The 23,110-nt window shown below is 48.2% G+C and overlaps 10 protein-coding genes across 10 annotated transcripts; 4 read left to right on the top strand and 6 right to left on the bottom strand.

Annotated features, from left to right (window-relative positions):
• Positions 1-897: 897 nt before the first annotated feature.
• Positions 898-2,663, bottom strand: N7517_000054 (uncharacterized protein; the record flags this gene model as incomplete). Its single annotated transcript, XM_056717784.1, has 2 exons — positions 898-1,535; positions 1,589-2,663. The coding sequence occupies 2 exons, from the start codon at positions 2,661-2,663 to the stop codon at positions 898-900; spliced, it is 1,713 nt and encodes a 570-aa protein (XP_056581919.1).
• Positions 2,664-3,284: 621 nt separating this feature from the next.
• ysh1 (cleavage polyadenylation factor subunit YSH1) lies at positions 3,285-6,372 on the top strand (the record flags this gene model as incomplete). The annotated part of the gene is made up of 6 exons (XM_056717783.1): positions 3,285-3,437; positions 3,493-3,590; positions 3,861-4,195; positions 4,261-5,072; positions 5,123-5,771; positions 5,828-6,372. 6 exons carry the CDS (start codon positions 3,285-3,287, stop codon positions 6,370-6,372), a joined length of 2,592 nt encoding a protein of 863 aa, XP_056581918.1.
• Positions 6,373-6,577: 205 nt separating this feature from the next.
• On the bottom strand, positions 6,578-8,176 carry N7517_000052 (aminotransferase, class III; the record flags this gene model as incomplete). Its single annotated transcript, XM_056717782.1, has 5 exons — positions 6,578-6,826; positions 6,895-7,347; positions 7,406-7,752; positions 7,818-8,120; positions 8,170-8,176. 5 exons carry the CDS (start codon positions 8,174-8,176, stop codon positions 6,578-6,580), a joined length of 1,359 nt encoding a protein of 452 aa, XP_056581917.1.
• A 1,352-nt stretch (positions 8,177-9,528) lies between these two features.
• Positions 9,529-10,473, top strand: N7517_000051 (RNA-binding signal recognition particle subunit SEC65; the record flags this gene model as incomplete). Its single annotated transcript, XM_056717781.1, has 2 exons — positions 9,529-9,985; positions 10,055-10,473. The coding sequence occupies 2 exons, from the start codon at positions 9,529-9,531 to the stop codon at positions 10,471-10,473; spliced, it is 876 nt and encodes a 291-aa protein (XP_056581916.1).
• Positions 10,474-11,380: 907 nt separating this feature from the next.
• On the bottom strand, positions 11,381-12,797 carry N7517_000050 (uncharacterized protein; the record flags this gene model as incomplete). The annotated part of the gene is made up of 3 exons (XM_056717780.1): positions 11,381-12,179; positions 12,228-12,305; positions 12,364-12,797. The coding sequence occupies 3 exons, from the start codon at positions 12,795-12,797 to the stop codon at positions 11,381-11,383; spliced, it is 1,311 nt and encodes a 436-aa protein (XP_056581915.1).
• Positions 12,798-13,089: 292 nt separating this feature from the next.
• Positions 13,090-13,527, bottom strand: N7517_000049 (uncharacterized protein; the record flags this gene model as incomplete). Its single annotated transcript, XM_056717779.1, has 1 exon — positions 13,090-13,527. The coding sequence occupies one exon, from the start codon at positions 13,525-13,527 to the stop codon at positions 13,090-13,092; it is 438 nt and encodes a 145-aa protein (XP_056581914.1).
• Positions 13,528-14,125: 598 nt separating this feature from the next.
• Positions 14,126-15,538, top strand: N7517_000048 (uncharacterized protein; the record flags this gene model as incomplete). Its single annotated transcript, XM_056717778.1, has 1 exon — positions 14,126-15,538. The coding sequence occupies one exon, from the start codon at positions 14,126-14,128 to the stop codon at positions 15,536-15,538; it is 1,413 nt and encodes a 470-aa protein (XP_056581913.1).
• A 372-nt stretch (positions 15,539-15,910) lies between these two features.
• Positions 15,911-17,216, bottom strand: sur2 (sphingosine hydroxylase; the record flags this gene model as incomplete). Its single annotated transcript, XM_056717777.1, has 2 exons — positions 15,911-16,479; positions 16,532-17,216. The coding sequence occupies 2 exons, from the start codon at positions 17,214-17,216 to the stop codon at positions 15,911-15,913; spliced, it is 1,254 nt and encodes a 417-aa protein (XP_056581912.1).
• An 840-nt stretch (positions 17,217-18,056) lies between these two features.
• N7517_000046 (translationally-controlled tumor protein) lies at positions 18,057-18,780 on the top strand (the record flags this gene model as incomplete). Its single annotated transcript, XM_056717776.1, has 4 exons — positions 18,057-18,071; positions 18,130-18,412; positions 18,470-18,641; positions 18,696-18,780. 4 exons carry the CDS (start codon positions 18,057-18,059, stop codon positions 18,778-18,780), a joined length of 555 nt encoding a protein of 184 aa, XP_056581911.1.
• Positions 18,781-19,227: 447 nt separating this feature from the next.
• N7517_000045 (putative C6 transcription factor) lies at positions 19,228-22,936 on the bottom strand (the record flags this gene model as incomplete). Its single annotated transcript, XM_056717775.1, has 9 exons — positions 19,228-20,236; positions 20,284-20,310; positions 20,371-20,460; positions 20,508-20,578; positions 20,627-20,949; positions 20,997-22,014; positions 22,072-22,111; positions 22,169-22,710; positions 22,772-22,936. The coding sequence occupies 9 exons, from the start codon at positions 22,934-22,936 to the stop codon at positions 19,228-19,230; spliced, it is 3,285 nt and encodes a 1,094-aa protein (XP_056581910.1).
• Positions 22,937-23,110: the final 174 nt, after the last annotated feature.

Genomic DNA, 23,110 nt, shown 5'->3' with positions numbered 1-23,110 from the left:
TCAAGAATCCCAAGGTCGAAAAGTATATATAACGTTACCCTAGGAAGTTCCAGGAAATGCTGATATCACGACTATGCCGCCCCATATTGATACTACCTCCGGGGGCCTATACATTCCAACTGAGTCAGCATCCAGATTGGCCCGGAAATACACCTTGGAAATCAATTATATATAGGTGTAATAGAATGTGAATGTGGATGAATTGGTCTTCAATGGGCTATTTTTAATATAAGAGAAGGGATTGTATAGAGACAATAGGAAAACGACATACATTGAACGAACCATCATATCAGTTACAGCTGGATTTAATATCTGTTTAATTATCGAGTAACAGATATCTCAAAGTAAGGCAATTCAAAAATAAACCCAAGTTGATACTAGACATGCTAACCACGGACAATATTCAATTGAACGGGATAATAGAGAATATTCGAATGTTTTTGACCGTTGCCTTGACGCTAAACAATTATACTTGAACTGGATATCTTTAGACCTCAGTCAAATGTGGTTGTATCTAGACCGGCCTAGCCGGTTGACAAGTACCTTAGAATCCCCAGGACAATAGATCTACAATTGACTCCTAGAAGGGTACATAGAACATGATACCCATATGATCCACTACGTGTGGCCATACACAAGGGCAATTTATTGAGGTACAAGAAAATTCCCTTCTATCCTCTCAAAAAATGTAGGCTCAACGTGTAGTTGAATGAAATTAAAGATGGCTTCACAACCTGACAACCCCCCTGCTAACGCCACCATACACACACACACACACACACACACACACACACACACACAGAATGCAAGAACTCCTGATGCCTGGAGCCATAGGGCTCCCGTGGGCCAACAAAGAAATTAGGGAAGAAAATAAGATTACAAACAGTTATGACCCGGTCAGTTTCGATCCCGATCCTCTTTAGGATCCTTGAGGTAACCCCTCTGCACATGCCGGGTCGCCCGTCCATCCGCCTCCAGCATGAACAAAATATCTCTAACCTGAATGCCTGCCCCTTTCTCTTGATCTTCACGCCAGATTCCGAGGCGACGCTGAGTCTGACTGGGTGTGGATTCACCGGCACTAGTCTTTTCAGGACCGGCGGTGGGGGTGGAAGGAGTCGCACGTGAAGGAGACGAGAATCCACCGGCCTTGCCGCCAGGCTTCAACCACGAGTATGATTTTTTGGCACCGAACATACTGCGGCTACCCCCGGACAAAGCCATTCGGGCCGTTTCAACAGACTGTGCATGTTGTTGGGCCTCGGTGGCTTTGGAATCATGCATTTTCTTCGCTTCTTTTTTGGTGACTGACTTTTTATCGAGACTAGGCGCCCTTTCGCCGAGAGGCGTTGAGGGGGCGGAGCCCATTGGATCAATAGACTCGGCTCGACCAGCCTCATCAAGAATGGCATTGCTGTTGCGTTTCGCACGCTTTGCTGCGCGCCTTTCCTCTTGCGAACTCTCCCTGTGGATGAATGCTCTGTATCTTGCCGCATTGGACTTTGCGCTGGAGGATTCAATAATAGCATGAGGACCTGCCAATTTAATTAGTATCAAGTCAGTTGAGTGGGTATGAGCAAAATCGTACGTTTCACAGGGGTTTGAGTGCTTCCCGTAGCCTGCACAAGGGGTTTCGCGACGTCTTTCCACTCATTGGGAACTACGCCATGAGAATGTGCTCGGCGACTTCGAGCAAGAGTCGAAGCGTAGTCGATAACGCCCCTGAATCTTTCCTCGGTGGAAATAGATAGAAGATTCAGGATGTCCACGAGAGGAGCACCTTCCTGGTTGAGAATTGTCTGGCCGGTGCGCACTACAGAAGAGCCATCCGGTCCAGTAACTTCAATCGGTTGTGGTCGGCCAGGTACGGGGTGAAAAAGGCCTTCTGAGGGAATTCGAACACCAAGGTCAAAGCCTCGCTTCTGGAGCTTCTGCTCGAGAAGCTTGGTGATCAAGAATGGTTCTTGGATGTGATACTGTGCTCGCCTTGCTGCAATAGTGTCATCGCGAGTCGGTTCATTGGGATCCTTGAAGGGAGTATGTGCCTGGGAGTGGCCGGTGAACGAGTCGTGTGTAATCGCCGGTTTGATTTGAGGCAAATCACCGAAGCTGGCTGAAGCTGAGGGCGTTCCCGGGGTAGAGCCTTGAGACGTGAAGGAGGTGTTGATAGGTGGCGGGTATTGAGACTGTGGTCCTCGGTGGGGAGGCTGCGCCTGCGCATTCTGCCCTGAAAAGCTCTGTGTGAGAAATGCTTCCTCTTCCCTCACATCGATTCCAGATGATGCTAAAACATCTGTCAGCTCAGCGGCATCCGTTGTTTTGTCCGCTGGGCGAGAAGGGGGGCCCATGGTCCCGGGAGGAGCGGGAGCAGGTGTCGAAGACATGTTCATATTCATGCTCATATTCATCGGCGTTCCGTTCATTGGGGATGGGTTTTGTGGTAGCTGCACCGCGTTGAAGCTCGGAGAACCGTAAGGAGACTGCGTTTGAGAAGGCGGCAGGGGAGAGAGACGAGGTCGCTTGGATGGAGGAGGTGCAGCGCCTCCATTCACAGGAGATGCTACCGAATTTGGGGATGGGGACGAGACAGGTGGGGAGAAAGGTTGTGAGGAAAACTGCGGCGGCGGGGGTGCCTGCTGTTGTGGATGCCGAGCTTGTGCCATTGTGACGTGTGACTACCCAGTGAGAGCAAAATTGTATTTCAGATGAGATAAAGGCTATTGCGCCGAGCGGTCGTAGCCTTGCAGATGAATCGAGGTCCACGCGTGGCCGTTAAATTGAGCGGATTGCTCGCACCACCAGCTTCCACCACCTTTGACCATCTCAATACTGAATTCAAACCATATACGCGGCACGTGAATCGTAAAATAGTTGGCTCGAGCGCAAAAGTAACAGTTATCGGGGAGACAGAGATACGTGATGTGGTAAGGAGCTTTCTAGGTGGTCGAACTCTGCTCCGCGGATCGCGGATCGCGACACACGTGACTATTGACTAAGCTCTCCAAATCTGCGGGTGTTCAAGTGAGGTTTCGTCTGCTGCCAAAGAGATCACTCTTCTATTGAATCACAGTCTTCACGGGTGCATTGATATCTGTTTTAAATACTGAGCAGCTGCACCTCTTATAACCTTTGTTGCGCAAGTCATGGATGTTGCGCGAAGCTCATATTGATATCCTGAGCTTTACCGTGCGACGCGGGTACTAGTGCCATTCAACTAGGCTTCTCAAACTCATACTAAGAAATCTGTCAATCTCCTGACGCCATACCCAATTAATCTCGACACCATGGCCTCCAAGCGCAAAGCTTCGTCAATGGGAACGGCCATTGACGATGAGCCCGTTGACCCATCAGACGAACTGGCATTCTACTGTCTCGGCGGCGGCAATGAAGTTGGACGGAGTTGCCACATCCTGGAATATAAAGGCAAGACAGTGATGGTAAGTCTCTTGAATGAGAAATGAAGTCGCAAATACTGACTCTTGACTTCTGTAGCTTGACGCGGGCATGCACCCGGCAAAAGAAGGGTTCTCTGCACTTCCTTTCTTTGATGAGTTCGATCTGAGCACAGTGGATGTTCTTTTAATCAGCCAGTACGTGCGTCTCTTTTATTTACATAATATCTGGAATGGCAAACTCGAGGCATTCTACACTTACCCATATGAGGCTGGGTTATTTGGTGGTCTACTGCCTCAGCTGCCTCAATGGAACACATTCCCCTGCATATATATGAGAAAGCCCAATACAATTCAATGTCATGCATATATTTCTTGTATTACTGTACCCTCCTGGATTTCGAATTCGAGTTCTCCTTCGGCGCGTTCATTGTTATCGCAGTTGACTAACAGGCCTGATTTGTATAGTTTCCACGTTGACCATTCATCCGCCCTCCCATATGTTCTCAGCAAGACAAACTTCAAAGGAAGAGTCTTCATGACTCCGGCAACCCGAGCCATCTACAAATGGCTCATTCAAGACAATGTTCGAGTCAGCAACACATCCTCTTCCTCCGATCAACGCACCACGTTATACACCGAGCGTGATCACTTGTCAACACTTCCCATGATTGAAACCATCGACTTTTACACAACGCATACGATCAATGGCATCCGTATTACCCCGTATCCTGCCGGACATGTTCTCGGTGCTGCCATGTTCAAAGTTGATATTGCGGGGCTGGTGACTTTGTTTACTGGAGGTAAGTTTGCCTTGTTATTTGTCATCTACAGAATTGTCAATCAAATTGCTAACATAACCGGCTAGACTACTCTCGCGAGGAAGACAGACACTTGATTCCGGCCGCGGTACCCAAGGGCACGAAGATCGATGTTCTCATCACAGAATCTACATTCGGCATTTCATCCAATCCGCCTCGATTGGAACGCGAAGCCGCCTTGATGAAGTCAATTACGAGCGTTCTCAACCGCGGAGGTCGAGTTCTGATGCCTGTGTTTGCTCTCGGGCGTGCTCAAGAGCTGCTTCTTATCCTTGATGAATATTGGGAAACCCACCCGGAACTCCAAAAATTCCCTATCTACTACATCGGTAACATGGCACGACGATGCATGGTTGTGTACCAAACATATATTGGTGCCATGAACGATAATATAAAGCGACTCTTCCGGCAGCGCATGGCCGAGGCCGAGGCCAGCGGCAATAAGAGCGTGAGTGTCGGACCATGGGATTTCCGATTCGTTCGAAGTCTCCGTAGCTTAGAGCGTTTCGACGATGTTGGAGGATGTGTCATGCTTGCCTCTCCCGGTATGTTACAGACGGGAACAAGTCGTGAGCTGCTGGAAAGATGGGCACCAAGTGACCGCAACGGCGTTGTCATGACTGGCTACAGCGTTGAAGGAACCATGGCTAAGGGATTGCTTAATGAACCTGATCAGATCCCCGCTGTCATGTCGAAGGTTTCCACTGGGCACGGTCGTGGTCGTGTTCCTGGTGTAAATGACGAGGATCAGAAAGTTATGATCCCTCGTCGTTGCACTGTTGACGAGGTCAGCTTTGCAGCCCACGTTGATGGCGTTGAAAATCGTACTTTTATTGAGGAAGTAGGAGCACCAGTTGTGGTAAGTGTGACAAGCGCCAGTGTATTTGAAACTTTACTGACTCCCCCAAGATCCTCGTTCATGGCGAAAAACATCAGATGATGAGGCTGAAGTCGAAACTGCTCAGCCTTAACGCAGACAAAGCCGTCAAAGTCAAAGTTTACACCCCAGCAAACTGCGACGAAGTTCGCATCCCTTTCAAGAAGGACAAAATTGCCAAGGTTGTCGGCAAGCTCGCAGAGCTGGCGCCCCCATCGGAGAATGATGATGCCCAACTCATGGCTGGAGTCCTGGTTCAAAATGGGTTCAATTTGTCTTTGATGGCCCCTGACGACCTACAGGAGTACGCGGGCCTGACAACTACGACTATTACTTGCAAGCAACATATCACTCTCAGCTCTGCGAGCATGGACTTGATCCGATGGGCTCTCGAGGGAACTTTCGGAGCCATTGAAGAAATTGGAAATAGCAAGAAGACTGAGGCCAACGGCAAGAAAGACATGGTTACAGACGACATTCCAAGCCAAGAGGATGCCGACGAGGAGATTCCATCGGACGAGACACAGACATTCCTTGTCATGGGATGTGTGTATCTCCGCCATCACTCACGCTCCCGCGAGGTTGAATTGGAATGGGAAGGTAATATGATGAATGACGGAGTGGCAGATGCCGTCATGGCTGTTCTGCTCACAGTCGAAAGCAGCCCAGCCTCCGTAAAGCGTATGAATCCCTACCCCTTCTCACCTCTTTACTTATGCTAACTTCCACGGCTCTAGAATCGGCCAAAAACAAGCACCACCACCATCACCATGACGATGACGACATGGAAATTCCCTCACTTCCACACAACCCTCATGCTCAATCTGGGCCGCAAGAGCGGCTTGCTCGTATGCTGATGATGCTCGAGGCCCAATTCGGCGGCGACAACATTGGCCCCATTGAGCGCCCACGAGTCCCGGCTGATTTGGCACTCGGTTCGCAAGAAGACGGCGAAGAGACGAACGAAGAACGAATTGCCGACATTGAGGCTGCGGAGCTGGATCGTCTCATCACAATGGGTATCCCTGTCCCTGGTATCGAGATCAGGGTGGACAAGCATATTGCCCGCGTGTGGCTCGAGGACCTAGAAGTCGAGTGTACGAACCCTGTCTTGCGAGACCGCATTCGTGTAGTCGTTGAGCGGGCCATTGAGACTGTCGCTGGCCTGTGGGCGGAGAGCTCGATCCATCAGGACCCGACGTTTGGTGGCTCTGCCAACGGACCAAAGGGAATTGAAATGGCTGATAGGAAGAAAGCGGCTGCCATTGAGGGTCAGGCTTGATCTCTCACGTATCTGTATAATAATGAAATATCCCAGCATTCACATGATTTGACGTTTCTATATCTCCTTCATCTTACTTCTTCCCGGCGTTATTTTTGACAAAATGTAATTGATTAAATAATTGCACATTCCAAGGCTATAGACGTGGACTCTTGGAGTAGAGACAGAGAGAGAGAGAGAGAGTGTGTGTGTGTGTGTGTGCGCTCTATAGAGAGGCAAAAACCTCCTTCATCACATTCTCCAGCGTGTCAACGATGATATCAATCTCCTCTTTCGACACGATATAAGGTGGCGCGAGGATAAGATGATCTCCTTTAATTCCATCCACGGTACCAGAACAGCCATATAGCGAGACACTGTGCTCCGGCTGTAGACCCTTCTCTTGAATCAGGTAAGACAGACGGTCCTTGGGGTCAAATGGCTCTTTCGTTGCCTTATCTTTGACAAATTCAAGCTGGAACGAGTTAGCAACACTTTTTTTGTTGGTCGTATAATATCGACTACAGGAAATATGTAACTTACACCCCAGAACAATCCTTTTCCACGAATATCTCCCACGTGAGGATGGCTCTCAAATCGCTGCTTCAACTGTTTCTCAAGGTAAACACCCATGGTCCGGACATTTTCCAGCAGAGACTGTTCCTGGATAGTCTTTTGCACAGCCAACGCAGCAGCACATGAGATCGGATGGCCTTGGTATGTCTGTCCGTGGCGGAATTGCCCAGTGCCTTTGTCCATAGTCTGCACAATAGAGTCACTGATCAAGATGGCCGACACCGGGGCGTAGCCACCACCCAGACCCTTTGCAATAGTCTGGATATCGGGGATAATATCCTCTTGTTGCCAGACATGCATGGTCCCGCAACGGCCCATGCCGCTCATAATCTCGTCAAGAATCAAGAGAGCACCGTACTTCTCGCAAACGGCTTTCATTGCACGGAAGTACCCTGGTACTGCGGGGACACAACCGAGAGCCTAAAGAGTATAAGTTGGATGATCTGGTAGTGTAGGAGTTCAAGATAGGAAGTCATACCGCGCCGACGACTGGCTCTGCAACGAATGCGCACACAGTTTCGGGTCCGACACGTTGGAACTCAGCGTCTAGCTCGGCTGCCAGACGTGCCACATAGTCTGCATCCGACTCAGCTTCCCACTTTCCACGGTATGCATAGCATGGGGAAACATGGGAGACGTTGTTGGAGAGAAGTGGTTCAAATGGCTGTCGACGCTGAACGTGGCCACCAACTGAAAGGGCCCCGAGCGTAGTGCCGTGGTAGGATGGAAGACGCGCAATGAACCTGGTACGCTCAGTTTGGGGAGTTGGAAGCTCCAAGAAATATTGTCGTGCTAGCTTAAGTGCAGCCTCGACAGCCTCAGACCCTGGGTATCGTCAGTACTGTATGTGTGGAGTGAAAATTTTGGTTGGAGGGGCTGCCTTGACTCACCCGAGCTGGTTATAAAGACCTTGGAGAGTTTTCCCCCAGTAGAATCCACTAGCAGTTGGGCAAGATCCTCGGCTACCTGGGTTCCAAAGAAAGCAGAATGACAGTAGGATATCTGGTCCATCTGATCCTTGATCATCTGGGTGACCTGCTCGTTACCGTGTCCTAGACAGGATACAGCTGCGCCACCTGTGGCATCGAGGAATTTGGTCCCATCTTCTAGAAACACATAGCACCCTTTGCCGCCAATGGCTTTCTTTGGGACAAAACGTGTGTCCCGGTGAAGAATGGCACTAGTCTTAGTTTCTGGGAAGTATATCAGAATGAGGAATCCAAGAGATTGCAATCGACGTACCAGTCATGGTTGAATTTGAAGAAATGTGAGAGTAAGAATGAGATGAAACGGGTTATATGTGGTTTGAATGTTTCACCCGAGGCAATGGGATATGCGGGGCTAAGTGGGTTCGGCATGCCGGGGGAGAAGCCGAGCCCTCAATTGGCCCCGGGGGGCGGACTTTTGGAGTCCGATTTGATTTCCTATTTGGGTATTTGCCGAGTCTATCTGCCCAGTCTATCTATCTTTGAAAGGAGCTTTAGATTAGCTTATACTAGTTATATAGTATGTACTGGATTTTAGTCCACCGCGATTTTCCTAACCGCTTTATGCTTAGGGTGAGTAGGTATTTCATAGAGGATGATTACTCAACCACTCGTACTTAATAAGCAATCAGATAATCCATGGCTTCCAAATTTACTACGTGAATGCTAGGCTATAAAATCTATCTATTAATAAAACATCGTATTCTTATCTAAAAATAACACACAAATAACATACTAAAACTAAAGTTATATTTCAGCTCTCCTATTTTAGCGTATTTATTCGGTTACTAACATTTCTTTAAAAAAAAACCTATTACATCGTTAACTGCAGTTTGAAACTATAAAACTCCTATAATATATATATATATATGGATAGATAGATAGACATAACATTTCTGCTTCTTCAGAGGCTTCTTTACTCATATTTCCATACCTTATTCACTTCTCATGCTTGTACCCCGTGTACTTCGAATTCTGGTTCTCTCTGACATGGGCGATAAGCTGGCGAGAATTATTCAAGCTGTGTATGGAAAGGCGCTGATCTTACAGCACTCGCAATTCTGGAACTTTGCGGACATGGAACCAGCACCAGCGGAATTTGAGGAAAGAATAAGCTAAAGATATATTGTATGCATGCTACTGATGGCTTTCTGTTTGTGTATGTAGACTTCGAAAAAATGAAGAAAAATCTTCCAAATTTCTCCCATGACACCCTTCAATATGTCCCAGAGCGGCCACCAAATATGTGCTTCAGATCTAATCGTAATGTACATACATAAATCTAGGTCTGTGCCTATAGAATGTAAACACTTGGGGGAAGGAGTCTGTATACTACGGGAAAAGCTCGTCCCATTCCCTTCTCTTGTAGATTCCTCGTATCACTGCGCCAAAACCCCATTCTGAGAGCCTCGTGTACTCTTTTTATAAGGATTAACGGAATGGGATTTAGTAATTTGAACATTAACCATCCAAATTATAACTATATTGCTTACGTACTATACTTAACATTCCAAGACAGACCATCCCCACGTCCCACCGCCCGCACACTTCATTCTGCCCCTCTGACTTGGCCACAATTCCGCCTTCCCCAGACATCTCTCCATTCAACTTCATAATGTCACGTCACGCCCAAATCGAGGAAGTATCCGACTCCGACCCAGAAGAGATTGCCCCCTCTTACGACTCCGATGAGGACCTCCCCAGCAATGCCATCATAGCACCCGTAAATGTCCCGAGGGCTGCACCTCAACCCCAACAACAGATGCCCATGCCATCCATGCCATCCATGCCGGCGCCTGAGCCCCAACGCGAGATCCCCCGACACTTCTCATGCTTGTACCCCGTGTACTTCGACAAGACCCGATCGCGCGCCGAGGGCCGCAAAGTCGGTGTGGAGCTCGCAGTGGAAAACCCTCTTGCGCGAGATATCATCGATGCCGTCCAGATGCTTGGCTTGAATGCTGGGTTGGAACCCGAGAAGCTGCACCCTAAGGATTGGGCAAATCCCGGTCGTGTTCGTGTGCAGGTTAAGAACGAGGATGGTCAATTAGCCAACCCGAAGATCAAGAACAGTACGTGGTTGATATCTGTGGAGTGAATGGTTTTTTTTCTGTTGGACTTGGACTGACCTTGCTGCTTAGAGCACCACCTCTATATTCTCGTCGCACAGTACTTGAAGGCTAACCCCACTACCGAAAAATCACCCTACCGGCTACGAATCCGTGGCCTTCCCATGCCTGAGAAGCTTCCACCCGCTCCTGCTGCCCCGCGGGGTTGGAAGATCGGGAAGATCCTACCTATCCATTCACCTGCCTACAGTGGTGGTGGTGTCAGTGACAACCCCCTCAAGGACGCAATGGCCGAGATGCAGGGTATGCAGGGTATGGAGGGAATGCCGAACATGTCTGAAATGATGAGTCAAATGGGTGGAATGGGCGGACTGAGTAATATGCTGGGTGGACTAGGTGGAATGGGTGGAATGGGCGGAATTGGTGGCGAGCCCTCAGGGGCAGGTCCTGAAAAGAAAAAGAAGGAGAAGAGAAAGGTGATCAGGGCATGATTTAGCATGTCCTTTCTTCCGTGTTCCACTTGCATTGTATGGCGATGGGCGTTCCTTTTTCCTCCCTGATTTTTGATGCACTCGAGAAAGGAATACTTCCTTGATACCACGGACCTCCATCTGAATTGATCTTATTGTACATCCTTAAATCGTGCCTCTACCTGGTAGTTCCATGACCATATATTTATGCGAATATATAATTCCAAGGTTATAAGTATGTGCTGAGAAGCACATTCCCTACGCCTTGAGATCCAATGCAAACTGGAATCAATTAGGGCTGTCCTGGTGTGGCCTGGATGTGTAGGCCGTAGAACGTAATTTCTATCGATCGCCATCTAGCTTTCGAGAGTCCCCTAAATTGCTATGTTGCATATCCTATTTACCTCCGGCTGTTGAAGCACAAATGGACAAGGACAAAGTTTCAATCAGCTTCCTAGTGAGGTTTAAAGAACCCAATTTGGGCCTCTCGGACTTCGGAGGCCTCCATCCGAAATCCGGGGTAATCAAGGGAAAGTGGTCCATGCTTTGTGGACTTATAGACTTGCGTTTAATCTACTTATGCAACTCATGCGGATCAGTAATTACTAGTAGACTATAGGGATTATTATGATCTGGTGACAGGCGAGGCAATTTATATTGATTGCCTTATAAGTGACCAGGTCACCAGGTCATACTTAGGTTGTTACCATTGGCTACATCTAGATTCCCCTGGTATGTTGCAATGACCATAGGACTAATAGTGACTATCACATATCTACCTTTGACCTAGTGACCTGGTCAGCTTGCTCATTACTAGTGTTGCTTTGGTGTTGATTTTATTTCGCAGGGTTGCAGTGGATTCATTGGACAGGGAACAAATAAAGATATATCACATGTCTATGCAAGGGGTAAACTTGTACCAAAACAGCTAAAAATGGACGTGTTCGTGGGTGTCATTATCATGCTGTGCCTCTGTGTCTTTCGGGTGTCCTCCATTTCTATACTGCCAGAGCCGACTGAAGTCCTTGACACGCAGTACTCGGCTCACACCATTCGTTTGTGATCGTTGCAGGCTTAGTGTGGCGGGGAGAAATGCCTCGTCTCGGGCTATAGTGGGCTGATATCTGATTCGATGCGGAGGGCCATCATATCCGTTAATACCGGCGGTTGCCCATGGCTCGACTTCCATATCCATGAATGGATTGGTGTCTAGGACTTTCATATCAGGGCCTAGGGTAAACATGTTGTCCAGGTAATGCATGTTGAGTAGGTGACCTGAATTTGGGCGCACGAACAGCCGGCCCATATATCGATTTGGTATGTCCACAAAGTGGAGCACACCTCCCAGAGCCACAATATCAGCTGCGTTAGCGTAATGCTCGATATGGCCGATCGATTGGCCAAATTGATGCACTAGATCAGGTGTTGAGATTCTTTGTGGCCGTGCTAGCTTTGTCCATCGCGGATTGTTAAAGTGATTCGCGGCATTCCCGAACGTATATACCTCCAAGTGATGAAGGAGATCGTGTGGTAGCTCATCCAGAAGCCAATCCACGACAAGTCCTCCTTCAATGCCGCCTTGACTGTGAAGAAGCAGAACCACCTTGTCACATTCTGGGTCCAAGAGAGCTTCCTTGACCAAGGCATACGATCGTCGTATATCACCAGTAGCGTATGCAAAATCTCTTTGAATCAGACATTCGATGAGATCAAAGACAATTCCCGCGCTAAATCTCATTAGTGTTTGTGAAACTGGAATCCAAGGAGTTACTTACGTGCGATTGTGCACACCCGTCACTTTTCGACCAAAGATGTATGACAGTTGATCGACGTTCATCTGTACCCAGTGATGCCTGCAGGTAGTTTGAGTCAGCAACTGAAAACAGGGAGTAACGGGGATGCCTCTCCTACCCAGCTCCAATTCCATTTATGTATAGCCAACGTTCCCGCTCATGACCTGGTCGCTCGACCACGGGAACCTGGGACACCAGGACCTGCCGGAAGCCGTTCAACAACAACATAACAATCGCATAATTGACAGTGAAACCGATAACAGAATAAGCAAGGATCCATAGACCTGGAATCAAGCAGACAACCATGATCGGCAACGAGAGCAGGAAAACAAGTTGATAAACCACGAGGAATACATGGATCAACACGGTAGCTCCATTGCGTAACGAGGGATAGAATTCGTCCCACTCATGCGTGCGAGCTAGATTCAGGGGCAGGAAGATACCTGGAAGTGCCCATAGCTTTGAAACAAATAGGGCCAAGTCGCCCCAGAGTAACTTGATGGGTGAGGCAGTGTACGGCAACGGAGTACCCTCCTTACCGGGACAAGTCATTGTGGAACGTATAGAAGTGTAACCTTGGAAGAAGAAGAAGAAGAAGAAGAAGAAGAAGAAAAGGTATTGTCATGTGATACCTTTTTGGCGCCTGCCTATACCTTCACCTCGGGAGATCTCCCGGGCTATTTTATAACTTCTCCTTACGGGACTTTGAAGTCTTATTTTTGATTTGAGATTATTATTATTCAATTCTTGCATTTGGGAAATAAAGTTCATCTCTCATCCGAAGCAAATATGAGTCTGAAAGTACAATTAGATATAGATCACAATGGTGGAAAAAGAGAGAATATTAACGAACAAGACGATTTTTTCGATTACTGTCACGGAAAAGATATCGTCGATTGATCTTCACCCCTGCATGGCGCATTTCACTTTTGTGCCATTGTGCAATAACCTTGGCGGCCGCGGCAATCGAGATATCGGTAGGCTTCCAGTATCCTGGAACACGTAAAGATAGACACCATTTGATGTCGTGATGGACGGGTTCGGATGAAATCATGCCATCTCTGGCGTTGATGCGAGCCACTACAAGATCCATCAACTCTTCGTCGTTGTACTTGTGATCAGCCCAGTTGAAGAAGACAGTCACCCATTGGGTACCTCCAGTTCGACGGTATTCTTCCCGAATGTTTCGTCCGTTTGGATAATTGAACATTCCTAGAGTCTTGACGCGCTTCTTTCCTTTCTTTGTGACTCGGGAGTCAATGGCCGAGACTTTGTTTCCCATGGTGGAAATGTTGAGGTAGAGAGATAGATATCGTTAAGACAGAGAACAAGACAGAAAACGAAGAAAGAAATGAGACGAAAGGATGAGAGGATGAGAGACATGGCAAGTTTCATATATTGAATGAGACGAAAGTAACAAAGACCATTCATTAGTTCTTTAATAGTACAATCCATTGTGATCTAGCTATACTATCAATAGCATCGTTCTCTTTGATGGTCACAGAAGCAAACATCAATAGGACATCACAAGAAGACATTTGTTCTCTTTGTGGACTGAAAGACATTGTTTGGTGGAGTTTATGTTACGATGAAGCTCCAGAACAGTCCACTTCATCGGGAGTATATAAGTATCCTTATTGAGATGAAATATTCCTCCTAAGCAGAATATCAAGACTGACCTAAACCCTTTGCTCAGCTCAGCAAGACGCCGTGGACACACTTTGTGATACAGACGAAGACAATATAGTGAGTATATCCTATTTCAAACAAGGATAACCTGGAACTGACTTTCAACCTTATATTACATTCGCTTAGGACAAGCATTTATCATCTGAATTATATCAGACTACCACAACCCACTCCTTAACACGACCAAAACAATGGGGAAAGATGGAGGATGGTTCGAAAACAGACGACATACCATCGGTTGCCGTACATCCATTTTCTCAGGACAAAGAGACACCCGGTTTGTCACTGACCTGAGAAGGGACGAACTGAAGAAGCTAACACAGATCCTACACATAGACATCACAAGAGCGAGACCCACTGAGGAGATTGTCAAGCGTATGATCCACGAGTTGCCCAAGAATCTGCGCCGTGATCGCTGGTCAAGAACAAACAAGGATTTGTGCGATGCCCATCAGGGCCTGAATGCAGATCTCATAGCTGATTTGTTCAAACTTTTCCAGAGGGAGGTCGGTCACCACCTTCGCATGTTTGAAGCATACCCGGACTTGCTGAAGCCTCTCGATATATTGATCCTACAGAAACTACAGGCTATACGGGGCATGTGGAAGAAACCCGATTCAAAAGACCAGGCTATCCCCGAAGCATGGCATTATGAGATCAATTGTTGTCAAGGGTGTATGGTAGCTCGGGTTGCGAGCGACAAGAATGCACTGCGCAATCTTCGAATCGCCCTGCTGGCTCGCACGCAGACTCGTTTCAACCATGCCCCACGAAGACTAATGAAATTCGTCGACACCTGCATTGACCTATTCCCCGATGAAGTGGATGAGCTATACGGCACATCTAGTCAGTTTGCATTCATCTTGAAGGACACCCGCGAGGTCTGCAGCAAGGCCTGGTACAAAGACCCGGCACATGCGGATTCCAAGCCCTCACATAGAAGGCACACCTATCATGGCATGACTGACAACAGTGTCAAGAATAGAAAAAGCGCACGTAGCCATAGAACGGCTAGTGAGTATGATCCAAGGAAGAAGTATACCCAGCCACCACCACCACTCGCATTAGCCCACCCCGCAGAAAGGTATGCCCCCAAATCTTCGTCGTCGTCCCGATATACTGACATTGACACGGAAGGACGCAGGATGTATCGTCCGACATCAAGCCCTTCCAGGAAAGCCGCGAGAACGTCATACCACATGAAGCGAGATCGACGCTCGGACCCGAACTCGGATCGCGTCACTAGATTCATGGATTTCGCCGATGACAACTATCAAGGCTTAGGAATAAATATGGAAAGGCGGAGTGCGAATACTGTCAGTGAACCTGTAAGCCCCCCGTCACCTAGCGCCGCAAGCACTTTCGCGGGAACTTTGGAGGAAATCGACGAAGTGCTTGAGATGCACCAGGGGTTGGGAAATCCCTCACGAAGCAGCCCATCCCCGGTACACGGGAGTAGCGAGGCTCCGTCAGGGTGTCGTTCCCCGTCGATATCTTCCACTGAAATTGAGTGGAGTGATGAAGTTGAAGACCGGAGAAAGCCGGAAAGTGGCTCAACAGCGAGGACTACTTGGAATCTGGGTGAAGAGTCGAATAGGATTTGATCTTTTGTCCCCGAATCTGGGTGCTTTGTTTCTTGTTCTTTGTTTTGTTTTGGTATATGCCAATATCTCGCCAGATTCGGGGTGTTTTTGATAATAATTCATGATATTTGCAAATGTATTTAACGAACACCCAGAGGAGAATGTAAATGGCAAATAATAGACATTATTGACAGTAGGTCATAGAGCGAACCATGTACAAACACATTGACTGGCCCATTCTGAAGTATTAATACATTGGGCCATTGATCCCATATACAAAAAGAAAAAGACAGAAAAGCCATCCAGTCTGGCGGAGACGGCCAGCAGCTCCAGGGACGGGGTTGGGGGATGCATAAAAAAAAACACATGCACAGGCTTCATTTCATCACGGCTTTAGTTGTGGAGAACACTTCCAGGAACCCCATGACTCGGGCCCTTGAGACTATCAACAGTCTTTCGGCGCAGCCGAGTGCGGGTCGCAGGTCCCTCGGGTGACACCACTACTCGCTCATGTTCACGTTCCTCAGTCACAGCCGGTGTATCAGGCGCCTGGGCAGCATCCAGATCCACCTGCTTCTGGGCATTCTCTCTAGCTCGCTCGTAGCGCAGCTTGACCTCACCAGTCCACTGAGTGCCAAGGAGACGGTCCCAGAAGATGAAGAAAGGCTGGGAGAAGTTGGTCTTGATACCCCAGCTTTGGTGATGAATGTCGTGGTACGCGGCATTATTGGAAGTGAAATGCTGTAGCGGATCCCAGGGGAAGGCATAGCCACAGTGATCGTCGACCGTTTTGATAGTCGACATTGTAAAGAACCACATGGCCTGACGGGTGGTCATGCCGGAGACCAAGAATCCAACACCAGTGCCAGCCGTGTCCAGAAGGAATCCCTCAAATGGGTGATTGTAGAGGGCGCCGAAAGCATAAGGGACGTAAAGGCGGTGGTGGCGGGAATGGAAAGTCACTGATAGCTAGTTAGTATGGAACCATCAATTTCAAAACGTCAAAAGACATACCATAGAGCCACCGGTTCAGATGCATAGCGCGGTGGAGGAAGTACTGCCAGGTATCCACAATGGAAATCGCCAGAATGAACTGGAGGGTTGGCACAAAGTACCAATATATGAAACCGGCAACTGCCATTTCCCAGCTCGTGAATGCGGGCGCCACAGCCTCGACTCCGTTATCGAGGATGGACTGGGTCACATCGGGGTATGATCCGCCAGCCAGAGCACCCGCCAACATGGTGTAACCGCTTTGGGACACGGATTTTCCAAGACTAATAGCGTCAACTCCAACAAGAGCTAATAATGACGGGATAGCCTTTTGGGCGATCCGCAATCGCTGCGCCCACACGGCCACATCATATTCCTCTCTGCCAACCGTTTCCTCGGCGTCGAAGTATACAAAAGCAAAACCGGCCACGGTTTGAATCACTTGTTGTAAGACCACATCCCGTACCACTTCCCAGCGGGTCACTTTGTTTCGTTTCAGAACCTCTGCGGGGGTGTGGAGACGGTATTCGACGAAATAATCATTGACATCGAGGTAATGATAGATCATGGACAAGCCCCAATAAGCGACGACGGGCAATATGAGTGAAAGGATATTGTCAGGAAGAGGAGCAAGCAAATGTTCTCGCGATGTCAAGGTGTAGGATGGTAGGGGAGGAAGGTCGAACGCGGATGCGTTCGCAGCCATGACGGAGGATTGGCGTGAGTTTTTCACAAAGAATCCAATGAAGAAGGGATCTTGGGAATTAATATGGGATATTAAAATGGTCCGAGGTCAGAAGTTTCAAGAAAAGAGAGTGTCAACTGCCCACGCCCAAGTCCGGATGCTGACGGGTAGGCGCGACACAGAATTTCCGATCAGCCAAGAGACCTCTCGGCGCTGGCCGGTAACAAAAAGTAATTAAAAAAAAAAAAAGAAGGAGAATCAGGTAATGATGAAGGAAAGGATAGGGAATGCTTAGAAGCATAAAAGATTAAACAGATCAGATCAGGAGACGGAGGTGGCGCGAGCCGGAGCCAAGAGAAAACCATACTGATGTGAACGGTAATTTTTGGTTATGTCTATGGGGAAAAGTGGTCAAATACAGTATGGTATGGTATTGCCTAGACTGATGCTGACTCAGTTATATACTTCGACTTTGGGTAGTCGTCAAAGGAAGTAAATTGGTTATAACAGTGCAAATGAACATGAACTATTAATTAATCAGTTCAGTCGAATTGTTGCTTTACAATTGATCATAGGCCAATGTTCTTAATACTAATATATATGCCAAATTTCCCCTAAAAAATGGTAATTCGAAGTTGAAGTATCCTTGAAGTACCAAATACTGCGCTAACGTAGAGCTAGTGGCGGTGGCCCAGACTCCCTGATACCCGTTGGGTACAAACTGAACAAACAACCCCCCGCTCTATTTTTTTTTTTTTTTTTTAAAAACCTCGCCCCCCCACCTTGAAAGTGTTTTTCTTCCCTTGTCACCTTTACCTTTTTTCCTCACCCTTCGTCTTATTAACATATAATTCCGCCAAAATGATTATCTACACTGTATGTTTCAAAAGATAACTTGAGTCTTGATTAGAATCCAAACTGACAAAATCTATAGGACATCGTTTCCGGTGACGAGATCGTCGCCGATACCTTTGACCTCAAGCCCAACAAGGACTTCGATGTTCTGTGGGAGTGCGACTGCCGCAAGTACCTCAAGCGTGCCAACGAGGACTTCCAGCTCGAGGGTGCCAACCCCTCCGCTGAGGACGTTGACGATGAGGGTGGCGAGGGTGAGGCCACTATGGTCCACGATATTGAGGACCAGTTCCGTCTGGTCTGGCTCAAGTCTGAGGACGGTGCCAAGCCCTCCAAGGATGATTACAAGAGACACTTGAAGCGTATGTTCACTTTTTATTCCTCACTGGGTCGCAAATTACTGACTTCTGTTTACGTAGCCTACCTCAAGAAGCTCCACCAGAATGCCGCGCCCAAGTTCGCCGAGGCCGCTAACCCCGCGGAGGCTGAGCAGCAATGGAAGACCAAGGCCGCTGGCGCTATGAAGATGATCCTTGCCAACTGGGACAACTACGATGTGATGATGGGCCAGTCCACTGACGGTACCGCCATGTAAGTTCACATATCTTGCTATATTCTTTGAAATATCCGACTAACCCTTCCTAGGTATGTCCTGATTGACTTCCGTGAGGATGGTGTCACCCCTTACGCTACTGTCTGGGCCGACGGTCTCAAGCCCATCAAGGTTTAAACAACTCTTGTCCCAAAAAGCAGGCGATAGTAAAAACACACGCACCCTACACGAACAAATGTCTTGGTAGAAGAATTGCGAGTTACAGCTCAGACGCAGCGGCTACTTATTCCCCTTCCCTGGGCCTGTCTGTTCTAATAACCCTCTCGCAATCTTTTTTTGTATCCCGAGTTAGTGATCCACTGGATCGTCAAGAGTTACGCTTCATGAAATCATCTGCCATGTTTTATTTTATGGCTTGTGCTATGTAGTCTATTTGCACTATTTTTCCAGTAGTTATCAGTAACACCTTTGACGTGTGGGAGTTCATTACCGTTCCCCTCTTGTCCTTCTCCAAAAAGAGATTCTGCCACGAAATGAATAAAGCAAACCCAATAAGTATGTGGATGTATATATTTGCAGATGGGCAGATCGCCCATAATCGTATCTCTACACTATGTATCCATACTAAGAATATCCCGGCCAATCAGCTCCATTGTCCCCATTCCATGACGAGAAATTCCCTTCTGGGGAGGAGCCTGGAAGTGGAAGATCATTGCCATATGAAGTAGGAATTTCGGGACTGGTGCCATTAAATGTTAAGGCAGCTCCAACATGGGTGAAATCAAGACCGGAAACAGGATCCAATTCCATCAGATCATCTGCGACAGGCAGATGTTGCCCGAACACAGCATCCCACTGGTCCCAGTCGAAGTTGAGGTTGGGGTCAACCATCGATGGCGGTGTAGGAATTACCATGGGTAAAACATTAGGAGACGCAGGATCCACGAAGGGCATGCTACCAGCAGTAGAAGTATCGGGATCTAAATGCTGAACACGTGGGGCAGGAGTGGTTAATGCGGGAGACTGTGTCGGTGGTGCACCAAACAAGGAGTCCGTATTGGGCGAGGAGGCGCCAATACGGGGAGGTATGGGATTATCGGTGGGGTTAGAATGGAATTGGGAATGTGAGACTGGGGGTAAGGATCTATCCTGGGGTTGGTGTTGGTATCGTAGGGGAATCGTAGTGGCATCAGGGGTAACAAGATTTGAGAACGTATGGGAGCTGGTGATGTTGTGGAATGTTTTGACGAAATCGTTGGGGTTGAGGTTGTGCGCCGAGGGATGGCCGGCGGATGCGGAACCTGGAGACCCAGCGTGAGAAGGACCTGAGCAAGGAGAGTCACAATCCCCAAGGTCAACTGGCGAAGCGACCCCAGCCTGGATCTGGTCTTGCTCGGTCCAGAGTATTTGAGGATTGAGGCCAGCCTTTTGCCAAGCCTTCTGGCGAAGGCGGCGGATCATATCCCAGGCTTCACGGCCACCATCCTTCAATGGCCGCTGTGTTGAGACACCGTCTTCACCACCTACGACACCTCCATCTGGACCAGAAAGCGCCAGTATGCTGTCGATGAACGCGCGGGACCTAGATGCTTCCGGGCTGTAAGGTCGCTCATATAAGTCAATAAGCATGATCCTATATCTCATTAGCGTGGTTACCAACACCCGATGATGGAGTCATACATAGTAGCATGCATTGGCTGATGATTGCTAAAAAAGAAATATCAGTCGCCCATGGTTCTTGGCCACCATACTAGCGGAAAAGCTTACCCAGGCCAGCTCCAATGAAATGGCTGGAAGTCAGGATCCGTTGCAAGTTGTATGAATTTTTCCATGAAACCATGGCAATGGCGAAGTGCACTATCAATATTAGCGCATAGACTCATTTGCCGATGGTGTGTGCAAACCTCTGGCGTGCCGCTGGCCAAATCCGGCTGCGAGCGTTCTTTAGAAAAGGCTGATAGGCCACGCAGAAGGCCTAGAAGGTCAGTTGGGGGTACGAAACCAGTGTATAGAGAAAGCGCACCTTGTCAATATACAAAGAAAGAATGATCCTGGCCCACTTATGGAAGCAAACAAGAACTGCTGAGTGATACTGTTCTGGACATCCGGTGGGACCTTCGCCTGGAAGCTCAGTGTCGGAAGAGCGACTATCGGTTGGGGACTTGGACATGGAAAAAGCTCGACCTGGCGTCGACAGGTCATCAACATCCTTTCCCTCTGGAATCCTGTTGACGATAGAATTCAGTTTCAGCTGCAAGTCAAGGAGTATGGACCGGAGCTCCTCCATGTCCTGCCTAGTGAGCGGCTTTGTTCCTAGCTGGATTTTCAATATTTGGCGAATAGCGCCTGGTAAAAATTAGTGAGTGGATTTTGAAATGAAAAAGGGTACCTACGAGCCATGGTATATTTGCCTCTTGCAGTCAGGTAATAGACGTTGACCATTGATGGTCCACCACAAATAGTGGGATCATCTGGATTATCAGGTAGCCGCTCCTGTGAAGCAACCAGTTTCATATAGGACTGTGCAGCAGGGGTACCCAGCATCGTATCTTTCATTTCGCTTATCTCGCACACATCCCAGTAATTCTCGTCACCAACAAGTGGAGGCAGACCGCTCGACATCGCAACGACACAGTCCATATGCATAATATGCCACCATAACCGGCGCCGGTACTCAGCTTCACATGGCTCTATACCAAACTTAGCTGGATCCCGATGGAGGCCCATGGTCTGTGCAACCCTCATCGCGAGGCTAACAAAGAGACTGCTCGTTAAAGGCTCTTCCTCCTTTGTGACAATTGTCTGCACGATGAGATAAGCAGCGAGGCCTGAAAGTGAAGGGCTACGCGGGAATTTGATATTCGTAAGCCATCTCGTAACTTCTTCAGTATATATTGTCGAAAGGGCTGACCGCGACGACACATTGAATTCAGCTTTGATTGCTCGCATCGAAATCGTCACCGAGCCACCATACCATATCGCGTACAGTAATGGAATGAATGATGGATTTGGGCACGGCTCTCCAGAATAACTACTGTAGTCATACCAATCCCAGAAGGAATTGTAGAGTTTGAGTATAGTTGGAGGGTGAATGATAGGACTGATGGCGTGTACGCCGGAAATGTATCCTTTGTAAAGAATATGGCTTTGCCGTCTCGTCGGAATGTGATCAAGCATTTCTGGATCAACCACTTTTTCACTGACCGAGGGAGAGTCACCCGAAGGGAAGATTATAGATTGTTGGAAGGAACAAGACCTAGGGGTGATTGAAGGTGTCGAGCTGCCTGTGGATTCTCTCCATGACTGTCGACCATCGGCATGCGAATCTGTTATGTCTTCATTCTTCTTTTCAGTAGCAGACTGATGATGGGAGTTATGCTGGTCTCTCAGCAATTGATTGAGCTCATTGATCTAGATGCGAGTTAGCCAAAGTTGTCTGACAATGGGGAAATCCAGTGAACGACATACTTCGCCAGAGATATAAGCCCAATATGTGGTGCCAACATATCTATTTATAGTTAGAACATTTTATCTTCAAATTTCGAATGAAGTAATTTTGACCAACCTTGACCTTCCACCGTCCTCTAGGCTCAAATGGCCCAAGTTCAGACTGCCAACTGGGTCTACTAGATCGGTAGCCTGACCAGATGGGATTGGAAACTCATCATTGCTCAACTCTGCAGCAATGCGGCGTGGGCTGCTAGATCTCAACGGTGCTTTTTTTCCGTTCAGATCATTGCTCGGTCGTGGGTCATCTGACTGGGTTGGTTCCACTTTCGCATCTGCAGCCGTTGTCTGCATCCCCAGATCTTCGAGGGTTTGATCGCTCCCTCCAAGGCGCTCAATCATTGACATAAGCTTGTCGAGTCGTGATTCAATGGCACTTGGGTCGGGCTTTTCACCTGTCGACTCTGCCCGCCTCAAGTGTCCGTAAATTGACTGGAGCTCGTCGACATCCTCCTCCAATGTCCGGGGCATCTCTCTCCTTCGTTTGACGCCATGTACATTTTGGGGGGAGCCATCGCGCCCATCGTCATCTTTGTGGAATGACACATCGTATATACACTTGGTGTTGTTCTTCACGCAGTTCCCACATATCGGATGTATCTAGAAGGATATATGTTAGCTTGAAACACGGGGATTGGTATTGGCAATCGGATCAATCTACCTTGTCGCATTTGACCTTCCGACGCCGACACGTGTGACAGCTGTAGCTCGCGCGGTTTCGGGTGATCTGGCGACCTCCAGCTAAAGGCCCCCTCAACGGAGCAAACAAGTTGCTAGGGAAGGGAGGACCCGGTACGGGCTGAGCATTGGGTGAGCTCTCTTTCATAATCCCTAACAAGACATGAACATGGAAACGCGCAAAATAAAAAAAACGGCGCTTCGCCGCGGGGTTTCTCTGGTTATCGGGAGATCGAAGGGAATGGCCAATGATATCACTCCATCCTGAGGTCAGCATTGATGCCTGAATTATCCCGACTTTGCCTGAATTTGCAGGCAAGAA

Source organism: Penicillium concentricum (genome assembly GCF_028827145.1).
Source record: "Penicillium concentricum strain IBT 3081 chromosome Unknown utg000001l_segment0_segment0, whole genome shotgun sequence".
NCBI classification, from domain to species: Eukaryota; Fungi; Ascomycota; class Eurotiomycetes; order Eurotiales; family Aspergillaceae; genus Penicillium; species Penicillium concentricum.
Note: the sequence above shows the minus strand (reverse complement) of the source record. Positions and strands in the feature narration are given on the sequence as shown.